This window comes from Erpetoichthys calabaricus, chromosome 14, assembly GCF_900747795.2.
Source record: "Erpetoichthys calabaricus chromosome 14, fErpCal1.3, whole genome shotgun sequence".
Taxonomy (NCBI): Eukaryota; Metazoa; Chordata; class Cladistia; order Polypteriformes; family Polypteridae; genus Erpetoichthys; species Erpetoichthys calabaricus.
This window is the reverse complement of record NC_041407.2, coordinates 5,302,964-5,325,340: the sequence shown is the minus strand read 5'-3', so window position 1 is coordinate 5,325,340 and position 22,377 is coordinate 5,302,964. Positions and strand designations below refer to the sequence as shown.

Sequence of the window (22,377 nt, the reverse complement as noted above, 5' to 3'; positions counted from 1 at the left end):
AAGCTTCTTGCTGGTGGTCTTGTACCCCATTCCAGCTTTGTCCCCTGATGTCCTTTGACAGCTCTGTGGGGTTGTAGGGGATCAAATCCTTTTTTTCTCTCAATGACATCCAAATCAGTTTATAACTTTACTTATGTGTGTTTTCTGGATTTTTGGTTGATATTCTGTCTCTCCATTAAAATGAAACTACCATAAACATTGGAGACTGTTCATTTCTCTGTAAGTGAGCAAACTTACAAATTCAGCAGGGGATCAAATACTAACTTCCCTCATGTGCAGGTCTGGCACAGAGTGGGCTCCATTTACAGCTTCTCCTAGGGCAGCACAAATCTCAGAACCGGATAAAATGCAAAACGGTTTGGTTTATCATTTATTTGATCGCACAGCTATTGTACTCCGCCACTCGCCGCTGTGGGGTTTGTGCCACAAAGCAGGTTTTGGTTATTCTTGGTGTAGCTACCATTTTAATGAGGTTGCCTACCTGAATTTGCGTAGAGAGGCGTCCATTTTCAGATTCTGGCAGCTTCATCAATATTGCTCAAGAGAAATTGGTGGAAGACTGAGTAGAAACGGAGGAAAATTAAACTTAACAGTCTACTGTGAAATACTAAAGGCACATATAGCTGAGCATAACAAAGCCATCCATCTTGAGAGGCCGTCATATTTATCTAAAATTATAAATGTTGGTTAGAAATCCCTTTGTTCTCAATGATAACCCAACTCAGTTATTGGAATGGCTCCTGGAAACCTGTAGCAAAACTTTGTGAGGCTTTTGCCACATTGACACAAAATAAATTATTAGAAATAATAAAATACGGCCCTCCCAGAACGAGTCCTCTTGAACCTCAATACGCTCTTCTCTCGCTGCGGGAGGTTTACATGAACTCCAGAGAATGTCCTCCACCTAAACTTTGCACGTGTCCCCTTCTGAGTGGTCCCACGGTCCTCCCTGATGGCCCGCTGGACTCTTCCCGACATATGGGGGGGTACTCCCAGATTCACTAAAGACTGCACTCGTTAAACCCCCCCACTCAGGAAAAATCATCTTGGCTCCTCTGTACTTGCCAGCTTTAGACAGAGTTCTAACCCACCGTAAGGTACAAATCTAGAAAGCGTAGCCCCTCCATCTTCGACTCACATTCTGCTCTTAAAAGTTTCAGTCAGGTCTTTGGACGAATCCCAGCACTGAAGCTGCTCTGGTTAAAGCAGCCGACGACTTGTGGCTCAATGGAGACTCACGCCATGGAGCTGCTGTTGTTGTTGTTGTTGTCCTCGCGCAGCATTTGACACCACAGACCACCATGTTCTCGTAAATCACCTTAGTCAACGGGTGGGCCGCTCCAGCAGCGTTACATTAGGTTCAGTCCTATTTCATTTATTCCATTAGTTGTGGTGATTGTACTTTGGAGGCCCAGGACACTCTATACAGTGGACCACGAGATTCTAGTCCGAGTCTGCAGCTTTCTTCAGTCTCTGTGCTTCCATTGGGCCAAAAAATCTGAAAAAAATAAGGGGACCCTCTGATGCAGTGGCTGTCTTATATTTCAGACTGCATGAGTAGTAATTCCCTCGAGTTAAATAAGGAAAAAAACTGAAATTTTAGCGGTTAGTAAAACTAAATAATGAGGGTATTAGAATTAAACTTGAGCCCTCCGCATTAACAGTCAAGGCCGAGGTAAAGCATTGAGGGATCATCATGGACTCGGACCTCAACTGTAAATCTGATATTCACCATTTTACTGGTGCTGTGTCCTTCCATTTAAGGAACACTGCAAAGGTTAAAACGGGGGTCCCAAACTCTGGTCCTGGGGGGCCACAGTGGCTGCAGGTTTTCATTCCAACCATTTTCTTAATTAGTGACCTGTTCTTGCTGCTAATTAACTGCTTTTGAATTCATTGTAATTGACCTGCTCTTGAAGACCCGGACCCCTTAATTGTTTCCTCTTCCTTGATTAGCAGCCAGACAAATAATAAGATGCAAAATGAGCCAAAACGAACGGTGACCATCATCCAATATCTGAAAATAAAGAAAGATGAAGGTCAGGAGCACAAAACATTTTAACAGTGCTGCGGTTAGAAAAGAGAAAATGTCAGAAATGTCTGCTGTTGCACAATGAGAGCAGCAACAAGCCATGAAATTAAAGAACGGGTTTAGTTAACAAGGAGACTCTGTGCTTAATTAAGCAACTGGTTGGAGTTTGAAACCCTGACTTAGGTGGTCTTCTGTCGGCTCCCTCACTTCACATTTCATTTCTGTGTGGGTGTCATTTAAGGAAAGAAATGAAGCAACTCAGAGGAACAAAATCTTAAGTCAATTAAAATTAAAAAAGTTAATCAGCAGCAAGAACAGGTCACTCGTTAAGAAAAAGGTTAGAATGAAAACCTGCAGCCACTGTGGCCCTCCAGGACCCGAGTTGGGGACCCCAGGGTTAAAACAATGCAAGATGCTCAGTTTTGTTTTTACCTAAGGAGGACAGTTAGTGCAGAATCTCAACTAGAAACAAAGTCTGAGCACATCACACCAATGATAGCGTCGTTGCACTGGTTACACGTGTCTTTTAGAATCAACTTTAAAAAAAAATTACTAATGGTGTGTAAAGCCTTCAATAATCGGCTCCTTCCTATATTTTGGAAGGCTTGTACCCCTAATTCATCATTCATTACATTTATATAGCGCTTTTCTCAGTACTCAAAGCGCTATCCACACAGGGAGGAACCGGGAAGCGAACCCACAATCTTCCACAGTCTCCCTACTGCAGAGCAGCACTACCACTGCGCCACCCTACACTGCAAGTCGTAACCTCCAATCTTCAAATGATCTTCCCTTAAAGCCAAGCTTAACAGTAGTGGCCAGGTGGCCATCAGCTGTTACCCTTCACGATATGTCAGGTTAGAACTGTAAAAAAAAAAAACTCCTAAAGACACACTTTTTAAATTGGGCCTCTTCCTAACTACAGCTTAGTTTTTATGTTTAAACTAGATCTGCATACCATTATCATACTGGAGCCCAGTGACACTGATGATACACCGACCAGCTTTTTTGTTTTTACAGGACAAAACCCAAAATGCAAGTTTAAGAAAAAAGACCCATCCGGTCTCATGTCCCCAAACTTGAACGCTGTTGACATCTGCCATCATCAGCTGCAATCTCTGCCACTTTTCACTTTCTGCTGTGGGACATCAGACAGACGGCGCTCTCTTCAGTTTGTCCCTCCTTCCTTGTGATCTCCATTATTTATTGTATTTCACTGGTTGTCATCTCTTGCGCACACACACACACACACACACAGCCACCACTACGACTTAAGGTAAACACAAACCCAGTGGACTGCATCATAGTGAGTCGTCAGGTTTGTAGGACTGCGCGCCTCTGACCACTTCCGACTCCCTAAGGTTACATAAATGAAATGTGCAGCCGGCAAATGCTGGAAAAGTCGTGTAAAGTGACATGGCCTTAGTGTCCCCTAACAGTCTGCATTAAATGTGGTTCCTGTGTTGCCCGATACAATGTTTTTTTGTTTTTATTATTACCAGGGGTCTTCATCCTGCTCGCTTCGCTTGCCAATTCACCCCCCGCCCCACCCTTCGCAGCAGCAAATTCACGTCTGTCGCTCACGTATGTGGATTTTAATTTCACCAAACAACAAATTTATTTCTCGCGTATAGGCCTCTTCATTGGGAAGAAACACGAATTAGACAATCTACAAGTCTCCGACTTAAAGTTTAAATCCATACTTCTGTCGTATCGCCTATGTCCATATATTCGATCTCTTTTCGCTTTTACCTTTTCATTAATATTGCATTGAATTTTGATCACGTGTTTGGAATTCCATCGTGACAACGCAACGTAGAACTGCCACGAGTGAATTTCGTTTCTTTCTCTCTACACGAACTGTGTCTGACAATAGCATTCACACAAATGAGAAATGATTGAACCGTGGGCGTGGTTATGTGGGCGAAACTTTTCCAAATTTCTTTGCATCAAGTCTTGTCTTGCGGGGCTTGAAATTTTCTCTCGTGGGATTTCACTTTCACCAAACAATTTATCTTTTCATTATCATAGATACGCCTCTTCATTGGGAAGAAACACTACTTTTCCCTGATGGCAAACACACATTAAACGATCTACAAGTCTCCGACTTTACATCTGAACAATATATTCGATCTCTTTTCACTGTTCAGTTATTTTACCAAGTAATTTTCGGTTGTTTGTGCTATTGCAATCTTTACTATAATTTTTTTGAGACGTTCAAATTTTCACACTTCCATTATCTCTAACCTGTTCTGCATGTGTACCGCGGCAACATTTTTTAACTCTTTACGACATTCTACTCTGTCATCTACTCTTTGTGGTTAAATCTCTTGTCACGACATCTTGTCTCCTTCCAAGATTTATTTATTTATAATAGAGAATTTAGAATTTTGTTCCAGGTACCTGCAGTAATCCCTGACCAGCTCTCTTTCTTTATGGTATCTGCTTGGACATTTCTACATTCAAATCTTTACGCTGCTCATATTATTTAACTGAATAACCACCAACATCAAAATAACTCGCATCCAAGTATTCTGTTAAAACATTTATTATTTTTTTTTAATCAGTAGGCTGTAGTGTGAAATTATTTTTTTTTGTCATGTTTACTAAAAAAAATAGAATCTATGTGACACTAAAATACCCACATTTTATACAGAGTACCAAAATATGTCCTTGTTGGAGTACTAAAAGGGTATAGCAGCCACCCGAAAGCCCAAGTAAAAATGAAATCAATTTGTTTACATATATTAAAAAAATTATCTAAAAACGCTCTTATTAAAAAGATACATTCCTAAATTGCATTTCCATTGTGAAAAAAACAAACTGATCACACCCAATTCAAAACCGGTAAAGTAAAAGACTTTGAGGACGAAAGTACGTGACTCCCCGGACAGACGATGGGCTCTGCGCTGGCAGGCCACATGCAGTCTTGTTTTGTTAAAGTCCTCTTTCGCAATTCAAGAGAAATTGTGCAAAATATACTTTTTTTTTTTTATGCAACCATGGGGGTCAGGTATGAGGGTAGGAGGCGACGTCGGGGTATCGCGGACGTTTGGTGAGGCACTGAGGCTGGCGTGGGGGTCGCTCTGAGGGGCTCTTGCTGTGTGGGATCAGAGTAAGCAAAGGGCCTCCTTCAGGGCAGCATTCAGTAGTGTTATGGCATCAGAAAGCTGGCAGCCAAGACGTCGGTTACTCTGTGCAAGGGAGAGAGAAAAACAAAAAAGAAAAATTGAAAAGTCAAACACCAAGTAAGCGACTTCATAAACATCTCACAAATAAATAAAACTCAACCCAGCTCTGCTCCGTGCAGAGACAAAGCCTCAGGTACTCGGGGAACGTTTGAGTCCGTCAGGCAGAAAAGCATTTGGGCTCTGCTCTCCCCTCTTAATTTAAACAAAAAAAAAAAAAAAATCAGGAGTGCTCTCCCCTCGACTTTCTCGTATACTCAGATATGAGGATGGATATTTAAGGAGTAAACTGCAAGACGATTACATTTTTATATTGCGTACATTAAAGAACCATCAACAACAAATTTTAATAATATATTGAACAATTATTATAAAAGTAAAGTTAAATAAATCAGACTCTGCAGCTGCATCAATAAAAGGTAAAGTACACCTTCTGGTTAGCAGAAATAGCCCAAAAGTTGATAGAAATGTACATTTTGTCCCTAATACTTGTATGCAAAATTTGGTTGACCAACGTGAACGCATACTCCAGTAATCATGTTTACACACACACACACACACACACACACACACAGGCAGACACAGACAGAATTCCAAAAATGGTATTTTCGGACTCAGAGGTCTAAAACATCGAGATTCATCATAATGTTAAAATGGAATTTTTGGAGGATTCCAATACTTGCCCTATATTTTGTATACGAGAAAGTTGGGGGTGTCTGAAATGTCAAGATGCATCAAGATGTCGACATCAAATTTTTTGGACGATTACTATATACATATATACACACACACACACACACACACACACACGAGAAAGTAAAAAAGACGCGCTGTGCCTTTTAATTCTCGGCTCCTATCAAAGTCCCGGCACACTTCACGCGTTCTTGTGAATTTCCCATTGGGATTAATAAAGTATCTATCTATCTATCTATCTATTCTTCTCACACTTGGCAGGTTTTGCCTCACCTCCATTGGCCATCATTTTCACATTTCCAGACGTTCTTGTTGTGTTCTTTTCAGTTTGACTCCTGTTTCCAAAAAGAAAAGAAACGAAGCTCGTCAGCCCTGCTCGGGGTCTCTACAAGGAGATTTACAGACGCGAGAGGCTCTAAGAGGCCATTCTACTGAGTCGAGTCGCCTTCACGTACAGTGGACTCGGTGCACATTCAGACCCCTTCACCTTCTTTGTGTTGTAGGTTTAATTTTAAATGAATTGATAAAGTAGCCATTTTTGCCCATCAATCTACACTCAATATCCTATAATAACAAAGAGAGAACATGTGACCAGAAAGGCCTGCGACTTAACATTAGAAATCAATAACTGAAATCTCTTCTGCTGTGGCCCTTCATATTGTAGTCAGGTGCCTCCTGTTTGCTGCAGTGGTCCTTGAGATGTGTTTAGAACTTGGGGTCCACCTGTGGTCAACTCCATCAATAGGACAGCATTCAGATGGGCACACCACTATCTATAGGGGTTCCAAAGCCATGTGGTCAGAGGAATTGTCAGCAGAGCTTAGAGACAGGATGGTGTCAAGGTGCAGATCTTGGGAAGGCAACAAAATATTTCTACAGCATTGAAGGTTCACAAGTGCACAGTGGCCTCCATATTTCTTAAATGGAGTAAGTTTGGAACAACCACGACTTGTCCTCAAGCTGTCCAAATTGACTAGTTATGAGGAGAGAAGGGTCTTGGTAAGAGAGGTGACCGAGAATCCAATGAGCACTCTGGCTGAGCTCTGGAGAAACTCTCGGTGGAGATGTGAGAAACTTCCAGAAGGACAGCCATCACCGTTAACACTCTGGACTTGATGACACAGTGGCCAGTCTGAAGCCTCTCCCCACAGAGTTTGCAAAATGTCACCTGAAAGATCTTCTGACATTGAAGCAAGAGTCTCTGGTCTGATGAAACCAGGATTAGCGTCATGTCTGGAGGAAGCCAGACTGAACAACTCCAGTCCAACAGTGAAGTATGGTGGTGCGTGCATCAGGGAATGAGGGACTAGTCGGGGTCAAGGGGGAGCTGAACAGAGAAAACCTCCTCGGTGCGCTCTGGGCCTCCAACTGTCACCTTCAAATAGGACAAAACAAAGACTTTGGGACCACTCTGTAAATGTCCTTGAGCTGCACAGACTTGACCCCAACTGAACATCTGTGAAGAGACCTGAAAATAATCGTCCACTGAGGATCTCCATCACAGGATCTGCAGTGAGACACAGCAGAAAGCCCCCCCAAATCCAGATGGGTCAAGCTTATCACGTCAGACCCAAGACGACCCGAGCCTGGAGTGGCTTTGACGAAGTCTGGAGTAAAGGGTTTGGACACTTGTGTGAGATTTGTAGCTTTTTATTTTTTTAATAAATTTGCAAAAATTCCTACACCACTCTGGGGTATTGAGTGTTGATTGATTTGGGGAAAAAAAAAACATTTTATATGATTTTGGCTGAAGGCTGCAACATGAAAGTGTGATCAAAGTGAAGGGGTCGGAGGTCCTTCTGAGGGCAGTCTGTGCATATAAACGGGGGTCTCTTATTTTTATGGCTGGTTCTCTTCTACCTACAGGGCTCAGACTCGTACTGTATGTGCATTTAAATTTTTGAAATTCTAAAAAGCGATACTCACCTTCGGTCCCCCTCCAAAGACGTCTGGATTTCCATCAGTACTTCTGTAATACACAAAAGATTAACTTCATGAAGTCCTCCTGAAAACTACAGAGCACACGGCAATGGTAATGCTAACCCGCCTTTGCTTTATGCCAGCTGGTCAGATTTGGAGGGCATCTCCGGTGCCTCCCCATCTGTCATGAGGTGTTTCCCCACAGCAGGAACTTTATTTTCAGTAACCAATGAGTTCCTGGACGTTGTAGGCCCCTGGCCTGCTTGTGGTCTCAGGCCAATTCTGTGTGTTGCTTTCCCATTGCATCCCAATAGGCACTGGGACCTTAATGCAAAACTGATGCAACACGCAAAGAAGAGGTGAGGTGAGGGCATGTTGACATCAAAGCAGTAAGTGGGAGGGGGGTCCTCAACTCCCAAACATGGCTCGCTTCACACCGCATCACTCTTTACAGCTTCCTCCCTAATGCGCCATGCCCAAAGCAATAAATAGGGTGGAGGGGGGGGGGTTTAGGGGGGTTGGGAGAATGATTGGCAGGTGGTCCCCACTCCCTGTGTATGTTGTGGCACCAGGGAAGTGGCTATGAAGAGTGATGTGGTGCGAAATGTGGCACGATTAGGAGTTTACAGGGGACCCCTGCACCTCATTGCTCCAAAGTGATCCCATCCTCACGTGGGGAAATTGTGGCTTCAATGTGGTGGATGGCACAGAGCACCAAGGAGGAGGCTACAGAGTGTGACATGGCCCGCCATCTTTACCGATGACTCTCCAAAGGCCAAACTAGTAACAAATTTGTAAAATGGTGCCAGTGCTTGTGGTCAACCAATCGGCACAGTTCATCCCCTTTGCCCCAGCTAGGATAGTAACTGGTTGAACAACAAGCACACACCCTGGAGTAGGAGCTAAAAAATTACCAGGAACAGCAAATGGCCCGAGTTTCTACACTGGGAATGCGACAAAAGTTCACGACTTTCTAAAAAGTCTGTGGTTACTGAAAGTCCCTGTGGTGGGAAAGCGCCTGCAGAGTAACGCCGTACCGCACTTTTTGAGAAAGGAATTAATTATACTGTAGCTCTACCTTTAGCACATCCAGCTTTTGATTGGGATTTAGAAATGTGTGGCTCAAACTAAAAAACTGCAAAACAAACGAGTTCACCCTGCTCAAAGCCAAGACCCAAGGACAACTCTACAGGGATAACGGGAGCCTCAGCAGGGTCTACAGACGCGAGGTGAGCTTGTAGCGCAGCAGGCGCGTGCGTTACTTACTTTCATTATTGAGTAAGGCGTGCTCCATCACAGCGGGAGACGTCTCTGCTGCAGGGGGGAAAAAAAATGTAAAAACCCTCAATATGATGTGGTATCCTTAAAAAGGCCATAGCACCACACCAACTATTAGATTGAGCAAGTTTAAAAATGAAGCACATATCATTTCATATGGAGAGAGAAAAATATACATGTCAAGTTAGCAGATGTACATAGAAATAGCAGCTTCTTAAGTGTGAGCATATTAAACTAAGACTAATAGACAACAGAATTCATTTGACCAACTGGTCATCAACGTGACTGCTTTGTCATTCACTTAATAAATAAATGAGCAAGTAGAATATTTTGTCTCATTTGTTTAACTGGTTTCTCTTTATCTAATTTTAGGACTTGAGTGAAAATCTGATGATGTTTTAGGTCGTATTTATGCAGAAATACAGAAAATTCTAAAGGGTTCACAAACTTTCAAGCACAACTGTATGTCCATATATTATATTCTATTCTCTTTTTGCTGTTCCGTTATTTCACCGAGTAATTTCCGTTTGTTAGCGTTAATGTGATCTTTACTATCAGTTTTTTGAGACTTTCGAATTTTAGTACTTTCATAATCTCTAACCTGCTCTGCATGTGTATCGCGCCAACGTTTTTCAATCTCTTTACGATGTTCTACTCTTTGTCTTTTATTTCCGACCCCGCTTGCAGCTGAGAGCGCAGGAACTGTCTGACACTAGCATTCACACGAATGAGAAGTGAGTGGACCGTGGGCGTGGTTGTCAATGTTTGAGAGGGACTTGTCAAAACTCTTGGCAAATTATCTCCAAGAAAGTCTCGTCCCAGGACTTCTTTTTATAATAGATTGGATGGTGAGAGTCTGTAAACTGCATTCTTCACGTCTCTCCACAGATGTTCTGTTGGGTTTAAGTCTGACCCACTCAAGGACGCTCAGAGGCTTGTCCAGAAACCACTCCAGTGTCACCTTGGCGGTATGCTGCAGGTCATTGAAATGTCCGCTCCAGTCTGAGGTGGCATGCAGTCTGTAGCGCTGATTAATTCAAAATCCTACCCTCAGTTGTGACCAGTGTCCCTGGCCCAGCACCCCCATGGCATCATGCTTCACTGTAAGGATGGGATTATGCAGGTGATGAGCAGTGCCTGGTCTTCGCCAGTCATAGCGCTTCTTCACAACGTGAACAATTTTTGTCTTGTTACACTGTGCTCTCAGACTCCAGCTGGGCTGTCATACATCTTTTACTCAAAGGTGGTTCCCCCCCGCCAGTTTATCATAAACGCCTGATTGGTGGAATGCTGCCACCATGGTTGTTCTTCTGACAGGTTTTGCCATCTTCTAAAGCTCTGTTAGAGTGACCACTGGGCTCTTGGTTGCCTCCCTGGTCCTTCTCACCAAAATGCAGCTGCTAGGCTTTTAACTTAATCAAGCCAGAGGGCACACGTTATTCCCCATTTTGTATGCTGGCTTCCGGTTTATTACAGAATTAAAAAATTTTGAAGCTTACCTATAGAGCTCTCTGCAGACAAAGCACTAGTATCTTAGTGCCATACAGCCCGTCGGGCACTTGGGTGTGAGCAGCAATGCCCCTTAGTCATCCCTCATACCCAGCTTAAGCTACATGGGCACTGTGCGTTTCAGTCCGCTGCTCCAAGGCTTTGGAATGGCCTTCAGTTAGCGCTGCGCACAGCCGAGTCAGTTGATTCTTTTAGTAAGCAACTGAAGCCATTTTTGTTTACGCAGGCTTCTGAACACAGCGGAGTTATTTATTTTTAGATTTTTTTTTCTTTTTATTTCTCTTGTTTTGTTATTTTTGGATGGAGCTTGTATGTGTTTTTTGTTGTAGAGAGCATTGTGATGTCACGACTGTGAAAGGCGCTTTATAAATTTTTACTTACTGGGCTACTCAGTATGGCTGGACAGCCAACTCTAGGAAGAGGCCTGGTGCTTTCAGATGTCTTCCATTTCACAATTCTTGAGCCTACTGTGCACTCAAAGCTTTAGAAATAGTTTCATCCCTTGCCCTGATCTCATTTAACGTCATGCGGTCAGATGTTTGTCTGTTTATGATATTTTACCTTTCTGTGCACACACACTCCCAGTATTAACATCCACGCAATCTGAACTATAATGGCTCCTTCTACGAGAAGACAAACCAATGAGGCTGCTCAATGTTTTCATGCGTTTGTTGTTATGCATCGCCGTGACAGTACGCTATGGCGCACGTGGACCCTCGTGTCAGAAATCGCACACCTCCAGAGGTTTGTAAGTGCGAGGTTCTGTGTATTAAAAGCATGCGCTACCCACACCTGCACAGTCCTGCAATAACCAAATGTGCATAAATTCATAGCAAGAAATGGCCCGGACTCTGTGCAGGCACAACTGGAAATCTCTGTAAGACTGACATGTAAAGGCGAAGGAAAAACTTTAGGGGGGATTCTGCAACCGTGCAGTGACACGCGCTGAACGCTTGAACAACAAAACGCAGCAGCGTGAGCGTCGTCTGTGTGCGACCGTCATGCCGAGTGTCTTCAAACTTTAGACACGATGAGCTTTATGGCAGTCTGTTCATAAGTATGAGTTGTCCTCAACCCGGGGATGGCCTGTACTTTATCAACTCGGCTAAAATACAGCTGTGCATACAATTTATATCCCACTTTATGTTGCTCCATATTTAAAATGTGCCTATTAAAACCTTTACATGAGTGCAAAATTGCCTTAACCTTCATCTTGAAGGCCAGGTAGGTGGAATGTTTTGGAAATTTCTGGATAGTAGGAAGGCAAGTGTGTGCTGGGTAACTGAAATTAAAAATAAGTTTACAAGCACCGAGCCTAACAGCATGGAGGAATCTGGTCATTCTTGGACAAGACTCGGCTCCGTGTTTCGGGGTCTTTAGAGCGCTGCTGCTTGTGGTCGTCCACGAGGAGATTAAACCAGCGGCAGAATCGAAAGATCACTTGGGTTATGTGCCTTCTCCCCCCCCCCAAACTACTAGTTAGCCGAATTTACTTTGTGTTTAACTGTATGTTGTTGACTGGCTTCACATCACACACACATCATATTGTACAGAGTGCCTTCAAATACACAAGCCTGGGGAACAAAACTGAAAACCTACCGTCCTCTGTAGTTCTGTTACTGTGGAGTCTGGATTCCCTGAAAGAAACATTACAATCATTACTGACTGCTTTGCGAATATATACAGTAATAATTATTCTTCTTCTTTACATTTTATATAGCACCTTTTCTCACTACTCCAAGCTGTAGACAGCTTTACACAGTGAGTTGGGAGCCACTTTGACCACCACTAATGGCAGCCATTATTACACTAAAACACTCAACACCCATTGGCTTTTAGATGGTGAAGTGCTGAGAGAAAGAAAGTTAGCCATTTAGGGACAGGGGATGATTGGGGGTCTGGCATGACTAAGCCGTGGTGGGCAATTTAGCCTGGACATCGGGATACCCCCTACTCTTTACAAAAGGATGCCCAGGGAGAGTCAGAACCTCAACTGTTTCAGCACTGTGTCACCGTCACTGCATTGGGATCCACATGCAGATCACAGGGTAAGCGCCCCCTGCTGGCCTCGCCAACCCCTCTTCCAGTAGCAACCTAAGCTTTTCCAAGATGGTCTCCCATCCAAACACTGGTCAGGCCTGACAAAGCTTAGCTTCAGGTGGCGGACTTGTTCTGAACTGCTGGAAATGACTTTTTCATAATTTTGCCATTAAATTCAGTAGTAGAATTAATGTGAGTGTCCAGCTGGAGAGATTACACAGCGTATATTGCACCGAGTGCCACTCGTCAGGTCTTCACAATTACCTTGTGTCATCAGGAGATTCTTCAGCAGCAGTTCTTCTCCTCAAAGACCTTTTTGCAGCAGAACGAGGAATTTCCACTAAGCAACGCGGCTCCACCAACCATCGGGCTGACAAGGAGAAACGCTCAAACTCCGAGGGGGAGATCAGGTAAAACCCTACAAAGATAACAATTATTCACTTTCACTTCTAATCGATATTTAGCTTTGAACTCCAACACTGAAGAGCTCCATAAATTCTTAAAGCTGCATCAGACGCAGTATTGACTGGAAAGATTTTGTTTTGTCCCATCATGTAGTAAAATCTTTTTGTGATGACTTATTAAATGATGCTCTACACCAGCTGCTATCTTGTGCCAACGTCTCCACCCCATATTGTGCTTTTATAAACCTTAATGTTTTACAACTTTGACTGTTAACTCCAACAAGTACTTAAAAGGAGTGAATGAATTAGTTGTGGTAGCAAAGAGAACGGAGATTCAACTTTTTAGACTAGAGAAGAAAAAACAATATGAGACGCAGTGGCTTTGATAGAGCCATTATTTTTAGTTTGTGTAATACAGAAGTTACTGAAGCATTTCAAGTCTGTTATTAACGTGCCACTGCAGAGTTGGTTTTTAGGATTGTGGCTTTCTCTCTTCACTAAATTCACATAAGCTTTCATCAAGGAGGCCTGCAGGGGTTGCAAAGAGCTTAAGGCAGGCCAAGTTCACGTAGTTAATACAAATGAATGAATGTAAGCAAAACTAGAAACCTAAAGATGGAGATAACCAGTAGGGGGTACAACGAGCACAGAAGAAGATGTACACTTAAAGAGCCAGTCGTAATGTAAAAGAGAAATGTGACAGGCAGGTGCCTACGCAGTGCCTTTACAAAGGAGTCGCCCCCTTAGTGTTGTACAGCAGTAAAATGTGAAAACGTCCGACTGACAGTGGATTGAATTTGGCTTTTTTGACTCCAAACAGGGAATAAAAAATGACTCTAATGTTAACATCTCTGCAAAGTGGTCTAAATTGATTACAAATATAGAACACAAAGAATTGATCACATTATTAAGAATTCTCTCCCTTCACTATGCCCACCCAAATCCTCACCAGTGCAGCCCATCTGTTCAATGGAGATCACTTGTCTGGGGGTATCAGTTGATCCTTCATTGCAAGCAACACCATAAAGTCAGTGGACGGAGACAAGAAAATCTCTGAGTGAGTGAACATCCAGTTAAATCAATCATGAAGAAATGAGATGAGTGTGACAACAGTTGTAAATCAGCTACAGTAGGCCATCCACAAAAACTTAAAAAGACGACAAGTAAGGAAGGCCTCAGCGAACTCTAAAGGAGTCACAAGCTACAGTGGGGCTACGGTGGCCGGGTGCTCCAGCAGTCCCAGCTTTATGGGAGAGCAGCAAAGAGAAAAAACAACACACAGGACATCTTGGCACACGGGAGGCTCCGACGTCAGCTGCAAGAAGGTTCTGTGGACTCATGAGACCAAAAGTGGGCCTTTTCGCTGTCAGACTGCAGGTCACCTTATGCTGCACTTTATGGTAAACACACCATCCCCACCGTGGAGCATGATGGTGGCATCATCAGGCTGTGGCGATGCGTCTCTGCAGCAGGCCCTGGAAGGGGCATGTGAGGAGAAAATGAATGCAGCAAAATATGAAGAAATCCTAGAGGAGAATCTGAAGGGGTCTGCAAGAAATCGGCACCTTGGGAGACGACAAGAAGCCCAAGATACAGCGGAATGGCTTCAAAACAACAATGTCAATGTGCTGGAGTGGCCGAGTCAGAGTGCAGATCTCAATCCAACTGAGAATCTGCGATTGGACTTGACACAGGCTGTTCACTCAGGATCTCCACGACACTAAAGCACGGGGACAAATAGATAGATACTTTATTAATCCCAAGGGGAAATTCACAAAATGGCAGAGTTGATGGGAGACTCTGAGCACACAGACTCAAGGCTGTGTCTACTCCATACTGACTTGAAGGGGGTGAACACGTATGTAGTTATTTTAGGTTTTATATTCGTAATTAATTTAGTCCACTATGCAGAGATCAGGTTTCACTTTGGCATTAAAGAGTCTTTTTCTGTTGCTCAGTGTCACAAAAGGCCAAATTAAATCCGCTGTGATTCAATGCTGTGCAACAATAAAACGGGGTGGTGAACACTTTTTACAGGCCCTATACAGTAATCCCTCGCTATATCGCGCTTCGCCTTTCGCGGCTTCACTCTATCGCGGATTTTATATGTAAGCATATTTAAATATATATCGCAGATTTTTTGCTGGTTCGCGGATTTCTGCGGACAATGGGTCTTTTAATTTCTGGTACATGCTTCCTCAGTTGGTTTGCCCAGTTGATTTCATACAAGGGACGCTATTGGCAGATGGCTGAGAAGCTACCCAACCAGAGCGTGTATTACGTATTAAATAAAACTCCTCAAATATATTGTAAGCACGGGGGCTGTTCGCACCCCTAGAGAATATGGCAGCTCCTAAATAAACGCTGAAAGATTACCTTCACATTGCTCTCTTTCTTGCTGGGCTTGCATATGGCTGATTTGTCAAGCGATATGCTTCCTGCACTGTGCTTCGCATACTTTAAAGATCAAACAGCACGTATTGATTTTTGATTGTTTGCTTTCTCGCTCTGACATTCTCTGAGGGGGTGTGAGCAGGGGGGCTGTTCGCACACCTAGACGATAGGGGCGCTAGTCTAAAAATGCTTTCACGTTTGCTCCCTTCTGTGCAGCTGCTTTGTGAAGCGACATGCTGCACGGTGCTTCACATACTTAAAAAGCTCGAAGGGCACGTATTGATTTTTGATTGTTTTTATCTCTCTCTCTTTGTCTGCTCCTGACGGAGGGGGTGTGAGCTGCCGCCTTCAACTGCTTTGTGCCAAGGTGCTTCGCATACTTAAAAGCCAAACAGCCCTATTGATTTTTGACTGTTTGCTTTTTTCTCTCTCTTTCTCTCTGATGCGCACTCCTTTGAAGAGGAAGATATGTTTGCATTCTTTTAATTGTGAGACGGAACTGTCATCTCTGTCTTGTCATGGAGCACAGTTTAAACTTTTGAAAAAGAGACAAATGTTTGTTTGCAGTGTTTGAATAACGTTCCTGTCTCTGTACAACCTCCTGTATTTCTGTGCAAATCTGTGACCCAAGCATGATAATATAAAAATAACCATACAAACATATGGTTTCTACTTCGCGGATTTTCACCTTTCTCGGGGGGGTTCTGGAATGCAACCCCCTCGATGGAGGAGGGATTACTGTAAATATATTGAAAAGTGAACTCTAGGTTTACCCTCCGGACACATTATATCTTTATTTTCATGTCTTCATCTGTTCTATAAATTTAGATGATGTATTTGTGATATACAAGTAAGCTGGACAAGGTGCTCACTTACGGGCCTCAGGAAGGCAGTGCACAGAAGTGCTTAGTGAGTTTAACAAGATGGTGGCCTACGCTTCACGTCATGTGGCATACGTGTCCAGTGTAAAGCTGCAGTTTGCACTTGAGGCCACATGAACTCTCCCGAGTGCAGTTCTGATCACCGCACGTCAGCCGACCAGACTTATTTCAGGGCTGCAAAATGTGAATTCTCAGTAAAGACTGATGGGCTGAATCTTCTGCAGCATAAGAAAACTGACGTGTTACAAGTGTTTAAGATTTGGAGCAAACTAAGTAGGGTACACCAGCTAACATGCTGGTCACAGGAAACGTTTGCACAAATGTTACCAAATATTTCTTGCGTGCAGGTAAATCTAAAAACTTTACAAATAGTGTAATGGAAATGAGCACACTGGAGCCCTATAGCTAGTAAATCGAAGACACTTTGGGAACAATAGCAAATGAAAATGTCAAATTACACTGGGCTTAAAGGGCTGTCTCTTCAGATCCGTTATGCCTTATTAAGACAACAGCAGTTGTGAATATTGTAATTTTACTGCTAACAACATCCACTTCTTTCTTTCTTTCTTTCTTTGCCATCTCTCGGTCACCGCTACTCACAGCCTCCATTTTTGGTGAAGCACTCACCTTGTCCGTATTTAGTGAATACACAAGACGCGATTCCACTGACGTCCTCCTTGCGAATGCAGCTGTAGTGGACCTGGGGTTTGATGCCTGGCAGTGAGATGACATGTATATCCCCCTGGTTGGTGAGTACAGCCAGGCCAGTCTCACTGTGGTCGGGCGTCTTGCTGTTAACGAAGGTGGCTACGGAGACTTTACGAACACGGGAGCCCTCTGTTGCCGTCAGTTTTAGCTTCATTTTTGCACTCACTTTGGGTAAAGTAAACATCTGTTCAGGTAAAGAAAAGAATGAAGGGAGATTTACTTTACCATCCTCTTTAGAGACAGTAAAACCATTTAAGGAATCAATCATCCCTAAGAAAACAAAATCTTTATTAAGACACAAACCACAATCCTTCAGGCAGTAAACCAATAACACTGGAAAATGAAGATTTTGCTTCCTGGACACATTTGGGTAGACCTTCAGATCTCCCTATCGCGTACCATCAAATTGCAGTCACCCACTTTTGTGATTTTTGTCTCACATTAAAATTATATGTTGTCACGCATGTTTGGCTGGGAAAATCGCCTCCCTGGCTCCTTCGAGGTAAGCAGTACCACCCTGGGACAAAAGAGGGAGCTGTCGCTAACAGTGTGTTCTCGATCACCTGCGGTTCTGAGAGGCAGTCCAAGGGAGAAGCCAAGCCCCGCCTTCATCCCTCAGCAGGCTCCACCCCTTTCTTTTGGGATACATAAAGGTCAGTCCACGGAGGATGAAGGCTCAATCCAGGGCAGACAGGCAATGGAGACGAAGCTCCTGTTAACAAGCATTTATGTTTCTCGATTACTTTTTTGGCTCAATGTGCCGGATCCTTGGCCCAAGTCTACCAAAGTGCTTTGTTTCGACACAACACCAAAACAGTGTAGCCTGGCTGGTGCCCCAGCTATTCTTCCGGGCATCTTGCCATCCTGTCCACCAGTCTCGACATACACAGTACAAGAACTTCAACTTAAACAGCTATGGTCATCTGCAAGTAGAAGCACCGCAGCTCAAATATCCCGTATACAAATGGAACAGCCCTGGCTAAGGAGCCTCGAGACATTAAAAAGAACTCGCCAGTTCATAAGCACTTGGTTCCACGGCACATAAATAAATCCCTTATAGTCAGCAACAATTAAGGTGAAAGATTTCAACAGGACACTGCAAGGATGGAAAAGGAGGGTCAGGGCCTGTGGAAGGCTTACTGTAAATGTCAGCCGACTATTGGACTCCGAAACGAGGAACACAAGACAAAGCATTTTTAGCTCAACTGAACTGATGCAATTTGTCAGCATTATTAAGTGATTAAACACACTAAATTCGTTTTCATGTTTCTCCAACTTTCTGTGATGCCGTCAATCTGAAATTATATTTGAGTCCAGCATGAAGCAAAAAATGTTTCAGGAAATAAAACTTTTGAGAGAAAAAAAAAAAAAGTGTTGTCCAGTGTAATTGAGGTCTAATCACAACGATTTTTTCATAACGGCGATTATCCGGAATTAAAACCTCCGATAGCTGAAAACTCTGAAAAAAGCGGATGGCCGCTATATTGGCGACACTGCGCAGAGAGAGAGATCAGTGGACGTCACCAGGGAAGCGCACCATTCGCTATGTGTAAAAAGACTGGCTCTGTGCTGCTCACAGATGGGGATTTGGGGGGGGGGGGGGGGGGGGGGGGGGGCTCGGGCTCTCATTCAAAGAAGGCAGGATTGCAGGTCCCACCTGTAGCTCACCACAGTGTAGAAACAGAAGAGCACGTGCAGACCGTCAATGCTGGCATCACACTGACGGTAGTGAAGGGGTGCAGTCGGGGTAGGGTGAGTGAGTCATGCCCACATGCCCAGAGTCACCAGCTCTTTGGCCACTCGCTCCGTACAGTCAAGGAGAAAAGTGTAGTACTGACACAGTTGGTACAGTATCCATGGCAAAGCTTTTATGAAGTAATAAGAAAGGTAGTGTGCCTCAGATAATACAGAACCTCGGCAAATCAGGGCACGGATAATTGGGGTTCTACCAAACAGAACTCAATTTCATACACACTTATTTTACTTTTCCTCTATTATATAAACTACTATTATCAGTTTAATGTCAAATCTTTCCACTGTGAACCCCACGGGTGTTTAATTCCAAAATGATTTTTAAGCTTCGTTTGAACGGGTCTGTTACCTTGAACTGTTCTTCTGAGATAACCAGCAGCTGGTGTGAGCCGTGCATGTCCGGACTGCGAGAAAGATCGTGGGCTACTTCAAGTGGTTCAGGAAGGGGCACGCCATGTCCATCCAAGATTACAATTCCAACCACAGGCGCTCGGTGCATCAACTGGATCTCTTTTGCTAGAGAGGAGAGTACAGCAGCTCATCAGAATTTGATTGCAATTCCAAAATGTCATTTTTGCAGCTCTGTTATGGCATTAATGTTACAGGCTATACCAGAAATAACTGAAATCTGACCCAGTGAGTGCACATTGTTGTTCCTGCCCTGCTCATTTTCATTGGGGGCACATTAACGCCACTCTGCCCACAATTATAAACAGACAACAAGAAAAAAGATACAATGCTGATGTGACAAAATAAACTGTGGCATAAAACTTCCATTGAGTGAAGGAGACTAAACTGGGGTATCACACAGTGAGCAAAGAAAAAGATTCATAGGAGATTTGAGGATTTCTTTCTTTGCTCAAAAATGTTTCTGAAATAATAAATTTAAAAATTTTTATATTTCCAGCCACTTATGTTAAAACAATTTTCACAGGGCGGGCCTTTGGGTACCAAGAAAAGTTGACCTTGTGTTGTGTACAATGAGATTCTTAGCTGTAGATGTCAAGCATTTCTAAGGGCTCTGGTAAACCAAACAACACCATTGCTGAGTAGGAGGGGGCGCTGTCACCACGTGTATCTCTTCTTTCAAAAAGGCGATTCACTTCTAGTGTTAAAATCAAAAGAATAGAATGCAAGCATTTTAAGATTGTAATAGAGTGCCAATTTAAGATCGTTATCAGATGATGCAGGCCACAGCCACGCAGAACTTGGCAACAGAAACTGTTATAACCAGAACAGATAGAATTTCTGCTATAATCTGTTGAGAGAGCGACGAGAAATCGGGGGCACTGCTGTGTCTCCACTCATAACCCAAGGTGAGTTGGGAAGGACCTGCTCAGTCACACACCACTAGCTCAAGTGCGCTGGAGGGCTTATCAAATCACAGACAGAAAGAAAATGATTCATTTGAGGTTAAGTTCAGCACCTTGAACTCCACTATGAAAAGATGTGCCATTTATATCATTGAAGTTAATGTAGAGCTTCTGGTCGGATCTTTAGACATATTGGTTCAGATAAGAGTGCAAGCCCAGTTTGTCAGGTTGGCCTGCTTGTGGATTTCCTCCACTGGTGTATAATCAATTATGATGTGAACTTATCAGACTCAACCCCCCAAGACACATAAGCACCAACAGCTTTCTCTTGCCGATATAAGGAAGCCATGTAGAACCTGCCATGGTGGGTTATCTATACAATAAAAACCAAATTATTCATCAAAATATAAAGATGAGTAATCTAAGCTAATCTCATGGTTTAGTGAGGACTTTTTTTGGGGTTCACGGTTACTTTTGCCCAAATTATTTCATTTTCTTTCACATGTATTGCTTTCTATAAACATTCCAACAGTATATGGGTAGGGCTAGGACTGACTAAACAACAATGTCTAAGTGTTCATGTGGGTTTCCTCCGGGGGCTCCAGTTTCCTCCCACAGTTCAAAGACAGGCAGTTTAGGTGGACTGGCGATGCTAAATTGGACCAAGTGTGTGTATTCAGCCTGCAATGGACTGGTGCCCTGTCCTGGGATTGTTCCAGGCTTGTGCCCTACGCATGCTGGGATCCTGCTTCCCTGCAACGCTGCTCAGGATAAAGTGGGTTCAGAAAGTGGATGGATGACGTCAACATAATTTCAGACTTAAACTACTATGGAGGTTCACAAATGTGGTAGCAGTGGTGTACTGTACAGTACACACATTAAATCAAATGTAACATAGAAATGGATATTCTTTTTTTTTTTTTTTTTTTTAATAAAAATATATAAATCACCATGAGTACTGCTGTGGACTCACCACAAAGCATCTTGGGTCACCCGGCTGGCTGAGAATTGAGCTCCTTGTGTGTGAGTTAACGGGGGGTCTTCCATTAGTCAGCTGCCCAGAGCGCGTCTCTCAACACTGCGAGCGGAGCGCTTACTGGTGATGTCTGCTTAGTGTCGCCACTACACACCCCTCATAAGTCATTTTTAATTTCAGAAAGTGCTCCTATCAGATGGGCCTTTACAAATGGCTCAATTCTTGCTGCATGTACGAGACACACCTGATGGAGTTTGTGTGGGCTTACTGGTCTGTGCCTTGCTAGGTTTTCCTTATTTTTCCAAACTTTTCTATGCAATCTAATAAGAGTACGCTGGCTCTTCATACAATACATTTTTTTGTCTGGTTATCAGAATGCAGCAAATATGTTTTAGTGACAGTGAGTTTTATTTTTCTTGCCATTTTCTCATTATCATGGGAGGGACACTCACCTGGCTCGGCCATAACTAAATTGTCTGTCCTTTTTTCTGCAGGTGGCACTCGAAGTGAATAAGCAAAGACAGAGCCACCATTTGTACCAGCCCAAAGAGAAGGAGTATGATGTGAGCCTACACAAAGCAACAGAAATAAGTGAGTTAAAAAAATATAAAATGAACAATACTGACAACAAATAAAATGCTTTGCTAATCCATGTAGTAGTATTAGTAGTGGAGATCCTTGCAATAGACACTGCTGCATCCGGCTTCACGCGACAAAGAAAGAATCACTCAATATCCAATAAAACGTTTACATACAGCGCCTTCACAAAGTCTTCAGACCTCTTCACATAAGATTTTGTTATACTGCAGCCTAAAATTATTTCAGTTCATTTTTCCCCACATCAAGCAACACTCAATACCTCAGAATGACGAAATGTTGGCAAATTTACCCACCTTAATAAAAGGATAAGGCTCTGTGGGTCTGTCTGGTTGCTACGTCTCAATCACACCACAAATGCACAGCCTTTGTCATTACAACAGTGGGCGCATCACAAACATTACCACTGCTTTTACAAATCCCATAGCAAATGACAGAGAACAGAGATGTGAGGGCACTGTAAACATTAGTGCTGAGGCCTTTTGTTGATTACTTGGATCTTACCCTGTCTTAGTCGGGTAGCATAGCCACCTAAAGCGGAAAAAATGCTGAAATTCATGGAAGTGTCAGTGCTGCTAGTGTTCTCAAAAGTAATCTAGAGATGATTTAAAGTATACAGGAGGATGTGCACTGTTTATATGCAAATACTATGCCATTTTATATAAGAGGCTTGAGCATGTGCAAATGTTGGT

General features: G+C 43.2%; 1 protein-coding gene across 3 annotated transcripts in view; it reads right to left on the bottom strand.

The window, feature by feature from the left end:
• Positions 1–4,564: 4,564 nt before the first annotated feature.
• The window catches only part of llgl2 (LLGL scribble cell polarity complex component 2), a 65,015-nt gene continuing 47,202 nt past the window's right edge, over positions 4,565–22,377 (bottom strand). For 2 of the 3 annotated variants that reach the window (XM_051919042.1, XM_028819906.2), the window contains exons 18-26: positions 21,541–21,657; positions 19,149–19,315; positions 16,967–17,231; positions 12,925–13,078; positions 12,220–12,257; positions 9,100–9,147; positions 7,840–7,882; positions 6,187–6,248; positions 4,565–5,226 (exon numbers count right to left, since the gene is read on the bottom strand). In XM_051919042.1, the coding sequence (XP_051775002.1) occupies positions 5,222–5,226; positions 6,187–6,248; positions 7,840–7,882; positions 9,100–9,147; positions 12,220–12,257; positions 12,925–13,078; positions 16,967–17,231; positions 19,149–19,315; positions 21,541–21,657 (899 nt within the window). In that variant the 3' untranslated portion in view covers positions 4,565–5,221. The remainder of the gene's footprint in view (positions 5,227–6,186; positions 6,249–7,839; positions 7,883–9,099; positions 9,148–12,219; positions 12,258–12,924; positions 13,079–16,966; positions 17,232–19,148; positions 19,316–21,540; positions 21,658–22,377) is intronic. The other variant, XM_051919043.1, reaches the window with a different exon arrangement.